At 42.6% G+C, this 10,025-nt stretch overlaps 1 protein-coding gene across 1 annotated transcript; it reads left to right on the forward strand.

Annotated features, from left to right (window-relative positions):
• Positions 1-733: 733 nt before the first annotated feature.
• Positions 734-1,714, forward strand: LOC128846029 (olfactory receptor 6F1-like). The gene has a single exon (XM_054045115.1). The coding sequence runs from the start codon at positions 734-736 to the stop codon at positions 1,712-1,714; it is 981 nt and encodes a 326-aa protein (XP_053901090.1).
• Positions 1,715-10,025: the final 8,311 nt, after the last annotated feature.

Genomic DNA, 10,025 nt, shown 5'->3' on the forward strand with positions numbered 1-10,025 from the left:
TAAAGCCCAGTGGCAAAAATAAACTTATTCTTAGGGTAATGTAGTTAATGAATCTTGGTAACGAGTTTAACGTAGTGGGAGATACAAACCTTGGACTACAAAATCTTAAATGAGGTATCTATCTAGCTGACTGCCCATCTGTTGCTAACGATCCTTCCCTCCACAATCTTTCTTTCTTTCTTTCTTTCTTTCTTTTCACAATATCTATCTATCTATCTATCTGTATTAATTTGCCATCTGAGTGGTTTTCCATTTTTGTAACCTCTCTAATCAACCTGAACATTTCATAATCACCGTCACAATACTGGTGAGCTGGTTGATTGCATATTCCTACTGCTATATTCTTATTATTCAAGCATGCAACGTCTATGTTACAGTTTGGTTCATTTAAGATTTTTACTCCATTTGACTCTTTCACATATAATGGCAGACCCCCATCAGTGTAACCTGCTCTGTCATTCTTATCTATTTTGTACACTCTTATTACAGTGTCCCATTGATTTTCATTGTTCCACCTAGTTTCTGTGACACCTATTATATCGCCTCCAAAATAAGAACTAAACAACAAATATAAAGTGGGACAAGATAAAACAAAATTATCTATTTTATGACATATTTCATAGGCTATTGTTGATATATATATATATATATATTAAGTTATAATATGTAAATATATATATATATATATATATATATATATATATATATATATATATATTTCTTGATAGAACCCATGGCAGATGCAGAACAGGGAAATCAAACATCCATCACGGGATTCATCCTCCTGGGCTTTGGGAATCTCCATGAACTGCAAATTCTTCTCTTCCTGCTTTTTCTAGTGATCTACATTGTGACCATGGGTGGGAACATCCTCATTGTTGTGTTAGTTGTGGCTGATCATCACCTTCATACCCCCATGTACTTCTTCCTGGGGAATTTGTCCTGCTTGGAGACCTGCTACAGCTCCACTGTCCTGCCCAAGATGCTGGCCAGTCTCCTAACTGGGGACAGAACCATTTCATTTGCTGGATGCCTCCTACAATTTGATATATTTGGTTCTCTGTTAGCTACAGAAAGTTGTCTCTTATCAGCGATGTCTTATGATCGGTATTTAGCGATATGCAAACCACTGCATTATGCAGCCCATATGAATAATGGATTTTCCTCCCAGCTAGCAGCTGGGTCTTGGTTAAGTGGCTTTGTCGCCAGCACCATTGCAGCATGTTGGATATCACAAATGATTTTCTGTGGTCCCAATGAAATTGACAATTTCTTTTGTGATTACACCCCGTTGATCAAACTGTCCTGCAGTGACACCAGCCAGATGGTTCTTGTGGCCTTCCTTCTCTCTTCCATAATTACCCTACCCCCACTTCTTTTAACCCTCACAACTTACGTGTGTATCATCACAACCATCCTGAAAATCCCTTCCAGCACTGGGAGGCAAAAGGCCTTTTCCACCTGCTCCTCTCACCTCATCATGGTGACAATTTTCTATGGAACCCTGATCATTGTCTACATGCTCCCAGACACTGCTACACTGCGAGACCTGAACAAAGTGTTCTCTGTCTTCTACACTCTCCTGACTCCGTTGGCCAACCCCCTCATCTACAGCCTGAGAAACAAGGAGGTTAAGGAGGCCCTGAAAAATGCTCTAAGTAAGACTATGACTTTTAAAATCAATCACAAACTATTTTGTAGGCATTTACTCTAAGTTGCATTAAAATGTGTATAGTAGGAGCTCATCATGTGGTGCAATGTAGCAAGCCACAGAACATGTGGGCATCTTTAATTATTAGGGCTGTTTCAATACTGACAATGAGACCCCAGGCGTGAGGAAGGGCCAGTTTATAAGTAAGGACTGCAGGGCCAGGTATTCACTGACTCTCACAGTAGACTGGATGGACCATAGATCTGCATAGTACTACAATGAGCTGCAATTGTTGCACTGCAGGGCAGGTAGACCACACCCAGGACATACTGAACTCAACTCCACTGCTATCAGTGGGGACTTAAGGGGTTTATTAATGATGAAGTTTGTTACAGTGCAGGGTGTAACATTCATGGTGAGCTGGGCAGTGAACACCTCTGCAGTCATAGGACAAAGGAGGGTTAGTTGGTTAAAGATCGTTGCAATGAGCCATAAATCCAGTGTCTTTATTAAATCCATGATTTTTGCTGTCTAGCAGTTATGAATTTAAGTATCATTAAGCAATTATAACCCATACTCTCAAGGGGACCACGTCCTGAATGAAAGTTTTCCCAATCCTCTTCTTTCTGTTCTTCAAACAGCTCCCCAAACACGCCGAGCTCATATTCAGAAGCAAGCTGCCCATAAGAACAGATCGAAACCTGCAAGATGTTTCTTGACAACGGTCAATATCCCCACAATGCACTTTTCAAGATTCATGGGCCCGAAGCATGCCTATCCCTACATGTAGTGTACCTCATCTAGTAGGCAGTCTCAGAGCAAGTGCAACAGTGTATGAAATGACAGGGAGAGGAGAAAGTTTCTCATAAGCTCTAGCCCACTGCTTAGGGCACTTAGTCTATGGGAGACCCCAGTTCAATTTCCTCCTCTGCCTGAGAAGAAGGGATTTGAACATGGGTTTTCTACCTTCTAGCTACATGCTCTAACCACTGGCCTAAAGGTAGGCTTGAAGGATCAGATATTAATTGGTAAGTGCCAGTAAACTGGAATTTCATTGTACACACACAAAATGACAAATATTTCAATGGTTCAGAATAGAAGATACAGCTAGGCAAAGTAAGAAAAATGCTGCTTGAGAACTTATTAAAGTTTGATTTAAGGACATTTACCTTGTGTATTTTAACATTTGATGTTGTTAGATTATGTTTTAATTGTTATAAAGTTTTAATTTTTTGAAGTCAACACCTACCTCATTAAATAATGATTCTCTGAACCACTCTGTTGTCTGACCCCGCCCCTGCAATTTCCCACAAGTGTGAACATATAAATTGATAAAGATCAGAAAAAAAAATACATCAATCTCATAATTTTGCACAAATGTGAACATTTACATGATCAAAATAGGAAAAAATGCTGACAAGTAAACACTGATATTATAAGTCAAAATGAAAGTAAAAATTGAATTCTGCCGAGTCTAACTAAGGGATATCCTAATATGGCAAACTTCCAATCTCTCCTGTTGAAGCTATCTCACTGTGTATAAAAAATTGGGCCCCATAGTGAACAAAAATGACTATCCCAGTAGTCACGGGAGTCACTTTAGAGGTGGAAGATACCTGTCCAAATCCATTCTTCTGATCAACCATAGGAGGGCTTTAACTGGGGTTTCTCCCACAGCCCAGGTGGGTGCTCTTACTGCTAGCCTAAAATTCATAAGGGAAGATGCTACTGTCTCTTCGATTTCCTCCAGAATCCCTCTGACTATTTTTTGTAGAGTTATATGTGTTCCCCCCTGGAACCATTTACAAGGAGCACCTAGGGTAATGTAATTCACCTTCAAATTTTTAAGGAGCCTCCCAGTCCCAGGTGAATGTTCCATGAAGCAGTCAATGTGATAGAAAGAGAGACACACACCATGCTCTCTCTCATGGGAGGCTTTGTTTTTCCTTCATTCATTTTTTCCCCTTAATCTACCATAAAAGTCCGCTCAAGTGAAAATTACACTTCTCATTTACCTTGGTTTTAGAGTAGTATAACTACACTGACTTCAATGGAGTTATTTCTGATTTATACAGAGGTGAGTGAGCGAAGAATCAGCCCCTATGGACTCCAGGGGAGTTATTCCTGGTTGATGGGGTGAGGGAGAGGACAGTTTGATGGTGTTGACCTCAAAGTGGGTTAGATGGATGATCTGGTGGATCAATTAATGATCAGAGACCCAGGGAAGCCGGATTCTATTTGCAGCTTGTCTTCACATAACCTTGGGCCAGGCACTGAATCTGCCCTGTGTAAACCCACTTCTGTAAAATGGGTGCAATAATACTTTGCCTTATAGGTCTGGCATGAAGATAGCAATCCATTTAAGATTGCAAGTAGTTCAGACCAATCTCAGCAATAACCAGTGAGGTGATCTCTGTAGCAGAAAGAGAGAGCCTGAGGCATGAGGCCTGGTATAAGGAGCCTGGTGTAAGGTGTATCATAAGACCCGGTTACAAAGCAGAGGCCTGCTTGCATGTTCACTATCCGATACATGAACTTGGCAAGAACAGGGCTGGCATTTCAAAAACACAAGCATTCCTAGGCACTAAGTATTCACATAAACACATTACAGAAGGGTGGTGTGACGGGTTCGATCACAGAGACCCCCTTGGGACTGTCACCTGAAGTGCTGAAATTACCTCTGAGCCTGTTTTCCCTGCCAGCTTGGGACTATAGAATTGTGCCTTGTTGGACCAGACATGCTAGACTGCTGCAACACAGACCCAGGTCTGAACCACACCCCCAAAGCTGCAGACTTTAACCAAAAACTGTTCAGCAGGTCACCTATCTCCAGGACCCAGACACCCAGTTCACAATGGGATCCAAACCCTAAATAAATCTGTTTTAACTATTTCACTAGGAGGGTGGTGAAACACTGGAATGCGTTACCTAGGGAGGTGGTGGAGTCTCCTTCCTTGGAGGTTTTTAAGGCCCGGCTTGACAAAGCCCTGGCTGGGATGATTTAGCTGGGAATTGGTCCTGCTTTGAGCAGGGGGTTGGACTAGATGACCTCTTGAGGTCCCTTCCAACTCTGATATTCTATGATTCTATGATTCTATGATTCTAACTCATAAATTGTCCGCCTTCTATAACACTGATAGAGAGATATGCACAGCTGTTTGCTCCCCCCAGGTACTAATCACTTACTCAGGGTTAATTTAAGCAAAAGTGATTTTATTAAGTATAAAAAAGTATGATTTAAGTGGTTTCAAGTAATAACAGACAGAACAAAGTAAGTTAACAAGCAAAATAAAACAAAACACGTAAATCTAAGCCTAATACATTAAGAAACTGTTTACAGGTAAATCTCACCCTCAGAGACTTTCCAATAAGCTTCTTTCATAGACTAGACTCCTTCCTAGTCTGGGCCCAATCCTTTCCCCTGGTACAGCCCTTGTTAGTTCCAGCAGACATCTTAGGGGAAAAGCAGGGGATTTCACATAACTGGACACCCCCTTTGTTCTGTCCCACCCCCATTTATAGCTTTTGCACAAGGCGGGAATCTTTTGTCTCTCTGGGTCCTCACCCATCCTTCTAAATGGAAAAGCACAAGGTTCAAGATGAATTCCAGTATCAGGTGACATGGTCACTTGTTCTGTGAGACCCCAGCCTTCATTCTTCCAGGGCTGGCCACATGCACCCAGGAAGGTTTGCAAGTAAACAGACCATTTACAACAAATTGTCCTAGTCAATGGGAGCCATCAAGATTCTAAAGCACCATCAATGGCCCACACTTTGCATAATTACAATATGACCTCCTGCTTTATATTTCTAGCTTCAGATATAAGTATGATACATACATACAAATAGGATGAACACACACAGTAGATTATAAGTTTTGTAATGATACCTTACAAGAGACCTTTTGCATAAAGCATATTCCAGTTATATTACATTCACACTCATAAGCATATTTCCATAAAAGATTATGGAGTGCAACGTCACAGGTGGTACCAGAACACCCCGATACAAGATTAACACACTCCCCAAAGATGATATAGGGACACACTTACCCCTCCTAAAGATAAGGTCAGGATGATATGATGATGGATAGAGATGTTTTGATCGAACCAAAAGCTAATGGATGGTAACTAATCACAGCAGAGGGGCAATATGTAACTTCTTTCTTTCATTCTTTTTTGTTTTCTTTTACTTTTTTCTCTCAACATTGTCAAGTTGCACGTAGTACTTTAAGTGGATGCTAATGTAAAATGCTCAGAGAACTAAACAATGGGATTTAGGCTTCTAAGTAATTTAGGGTGAGATTTTCACTTAGGGTGAGGTTACAGGGGAGACTACAACGGGTCACACTGAAAGGTGAACTGTCAGGCTGGAAGGAGGTTACTAGTGGAGTTCCTCAGGGATCAGTTTTGGGACCAATCTTATTTAATCTTTTTATTACTGACCTTGGCACAAAAAGTGGGAAAGTGCTAATAAAGTTTGCGGATGACCCAAAGCTGGGAGGTATTGCGAATACAGAGAATCACCGCAATATCATACAGGAAGATCTGGATGACCTTGTAAACTGGAGTAATAGTAATGAAATTTAATAGTGAAAAGTGTAAGGTCATGCATTTATGGATTAATAACAAGAATTTCTTTTATAAACTGGGGATGCATCACTTGGAAGTAACAGAGGGGGAGAAAGACCTCAGAGTATTGGTTGGTCACAGGATGCCTATAAGGTGCCAGTGTGATATGCCATGAAAAAAGCTAATGCGGTCCTGGGATGAATTAGGTGAGGTATTTCCAGTAGAGATAAGGAGGTGTTAGTACCATTATACAAGGCACTGGTGAGACCCCATCTGAAATATTGTGTGCACTTCTGGTCTCCCATGTTTAAGAAGGATTAATTCAAACTGGAACAGGTACAAAGAAGGGCTACTAGGATGATCCGCTGAATGGAAAACCTGTCTTATGAAAGGAGACTCAAAGAGCTTGGCTTGGTTAGCCTAAGCAAAAGAAGGCTGAGGGAGATATGATTGCTCTCTATAAATATATAAGAGAAATAAATACCAGGGAGGAAGAGGAATTATTTAAGCTCAGTACCAATGTGGATACAAGAACAAATGGCCATCAGGAAGTTTAGACTTGAAATTAGACAAAGGTTTCTAACCATCATAGGAGTGAAGTTCTGGAACAGCCTTCCAAGGGGAGCAGTGGGGGCAAAAGACATATCTGGCTTCAAGACTAAGCTTGATAAGTTTATGGAGGGGATGGTATGATGGGATAGCCTAATTTTGGCAATTAATTGATTTTTGACTATTAGCAGTTGTCATAACTATAAAGGGAAGGGTAACAGCCCTCCTGTGTACAGTACTATAAAATCCCTCCTGGCCAGAGACTCCAAAATCCTTTTCCCTGTAAAGGGTTAAGAAGCTCAGGTAACCTGGCTGGCATCTGACCCAAAGGACCAATAAGGGGAAAAGATACTTTCAAATATTGGGGGGGGGGGGAGGCTTTTGTTTGTGCTCTTTGTTTGGGAGTCATTCGCTCTTGGGACTGAGAGGGACAAGACATCAATCCAGGTTCTCCCCATCTTTCTAAACAAGTCTCTCATATTTCCAACTTGTAAGTAAAAAGCCAGGCAAGTCGTCTTAGTTTTAATTTTTTTTTCTCAACTTGTAAATGTACCTTTTACTAGAGTGTTTATCTTTGTTTGCTGTACTTTGAACCTGAGACTAGAGGGGGGGTCCTCTGAGCTATTTAAGTTTGATTACCCTGTAAAGTTATTTTCCATCCTGATTTTACAGAGATGATTTTTACCTTTTTCTTTAATTAAAAGCCTTCTTTTTAAGAACCTGATTTATTTTTACTTGTTTTAAGATCCAAGGGGGTTGGATCTGTATTCACCAGGAGTTGGTGGGAGGAAGGAGGGGAATGGTTAATTTCTCCTTGTTTTAAGATCCAAGGGGTTTAGATCTGTATTCGCCAGGGAATTGGTGAAAGGTTTCTCAAGGCTAACCAGGGAAGGGAATTAGTTTTGAGAATGGTGGCAGTGGACCAGAACTAAGCTGGTAGTTAAGCTTAGAAGTCTTCATGCAGGCCCCCCACATTTGTACCCTAAAGTTAAAAGTGGGGATACAGCCTTGACATGGTGGCATAGTGGTGGGATCATTTTAAACCCAAAAGCCAGTAAGATTTTTTTTCCTTCTAGCTGCTTGGAAAGCAGAGCTGAAGGTAGATGCTTATCTTATCTCTCCCTGCCTGAAGGCAGAGGTGTTAAGTTTTTTTTAACAAGAGCCTTTGTTAAGAGGGTTCAATTAATGAGCAAATGACTGGTAAAAGGAATTTACAAGCTGAATTGTTTTTTTTTTCTTTTTACATCCTCGGGAGTAGCTAGTTAGAAAGTCTCTGTTAACTCAGCAGCAGCCAGAGCTAAGTGCATCCCAGTTTCAGTCAACTGCAGAGCGGTGTGACCCAGCACAAGAAAACAGGAAAATGACTACCAAAGAAGTAGCTTACAAAATAGAACTGGCCAAACTAGAAGCAGAAGAAAATGAAAGAAAACATCAGAGACTGCTTCAAAACTCGAGAAAGAAGCTAAAGAGGAGGCCTATGAAAGAGAAAAAGAAGCCAAAGAGGAGGCCCATGAAAGAGAAGAGAAAGCCAAAGAGGAGGCCCACAAGAGAGAGATGGAGCTGGAAAAAGCCAAAGAGGAGGCCCACAAGAGAACTATAGAGCTGGAAAAAGCCAAAGAGGAGGCGAGAGAAAAAGAAAGGAAGCATGAAATGGAAGTAGCAAGGGCTAGGCAGGATGCACCAGCCCATCCTAGCAACTCCTCTCCTGGTACCACTTCCCATCCCAGAAAATTCCCCACCTACAAGGCAGGCGATGATACTGAGGCCTTCTTAGAAAATTTTGAAAGGGTCTGCCTTGGATACAGCATCACTCCGGACCAGTACGTGGTAGAGCTGAGGCCGCAGCTCAGTGGACCCTTAGCAGAGGTGGCAGCTGAAATGCCTAAGGAACACATGAACAGTTATGAACTTTTTAAAAACAAGGCCAGACTCAGAATGGGGCTAACACCCGAGCATGCCTGTTGACGGTTCAGAGCCCTAAGATGGAAACCCGATGTGTCATTTACCCGACATGCCTACCAGATTGGGAAAAATTGGGATGCCTGGATATCAGGAGCAAATGTTAAATCTACGGAAGACTTGCCCTTACCTAATGCAAATGGAGCAGTTTTTAGAGGGTGTTCCTGAGGAAATAGAAAGGTACATCCTAGATAGGAAGCCCAAAACTGTAACCGAAGCGGGGGAGATTGGAGCCAAATGGGTGGAGGTGACAGAAAAGAAAAAAGCTAGTAGCAGTTGGAGCGAATATCAGAAGGGGCAAGCCGAAACAAAACCTTACCACCGGGGACAACCCAAGGCCCCACCCACATCCCAAGGGAAACCCCAGACGCCTTCTCACCCCACCACACCAGTCTCCACCAACCAACATCGCCCCAGTGATACCTTAGCAGGACGATGTTTTAAATGTAATGAACTGGGACATATAAAGGCTCACTGCCCCGAGAACCCCAACCGATTACAGTTCATTACACCGCAATCACACCAAAGATCCCCAGACCCAGATGCCTCTCTCATACCCTCGGAGCGAAGGGAAACCTTGAGAGTGGGCGGAAAGAAGCTTATCGCTTGGAGGGACACTGGGGCACAAGTGTCAACTATCCACCAATCCCTAGTGGACCCCAAACTCATCAACCCGGAGACTCCAGTGACAATTCAACCCTTCGTGTCACCGTCTGTAACCTTGCCTACAGCCAAGTTGCATGTCCAGTACAAAGGCTGGTCAGGAATGTGGGCTTTTGCAGTCTATGACAATTATCCCATTCCCATGGGAAGACTTGGCCAACCGTGTGAAGCTAGCCAAGAGGGTGGGAATAGTCACCCGCAGCCAGGCTAAGCAAGCTTGCACCCCCATCCCTGTTTCTGAGCCGTCCACCAGGGCCCCGTCTATGCTACAAGAGACCCAAACAAAGGTGGTGGAACTGGATCCCCTGCCAACGACTGCAACAGCTGTAGTGGATCCAATCCCAGAGACCCAGCCAAAGCCAGTCCCAGAACCGGAACTGGCAACTAGAACCATTGCCAGCACTAGAACCATTGCCAGCACTGGGTCCAGCGAGTAACTGTGGATATTCTGGGTCCTTTCCCAAAGAAGACACCCAGAGGAAAGCAGTACGTACTGACTTTCATGGATTTTGCTACCCGATGGCCAGAAGCAGTACCCTTAACCAACACCAGGGCTAAAAGTGTGTGCCAGGCATTAACAGACATTTTTGCCAGGGTAGGTTGGCCCTCCGACATCCTTACAGATTCAGGAA

This window comes from Malaclemys terrapin, chromosome 12 (genome assembly GCF_027887155.1).
Source record: "Malaclemys terrapin pileata isolate rMalTer1 chromosome 12, rMalTer1.hap1, whole genome shotgun sequence".
NCBI lineage: Eukaryota > Metazoa > Chordata > Testudines > Emydidae > Malaclemys > Malaclemys terrapin.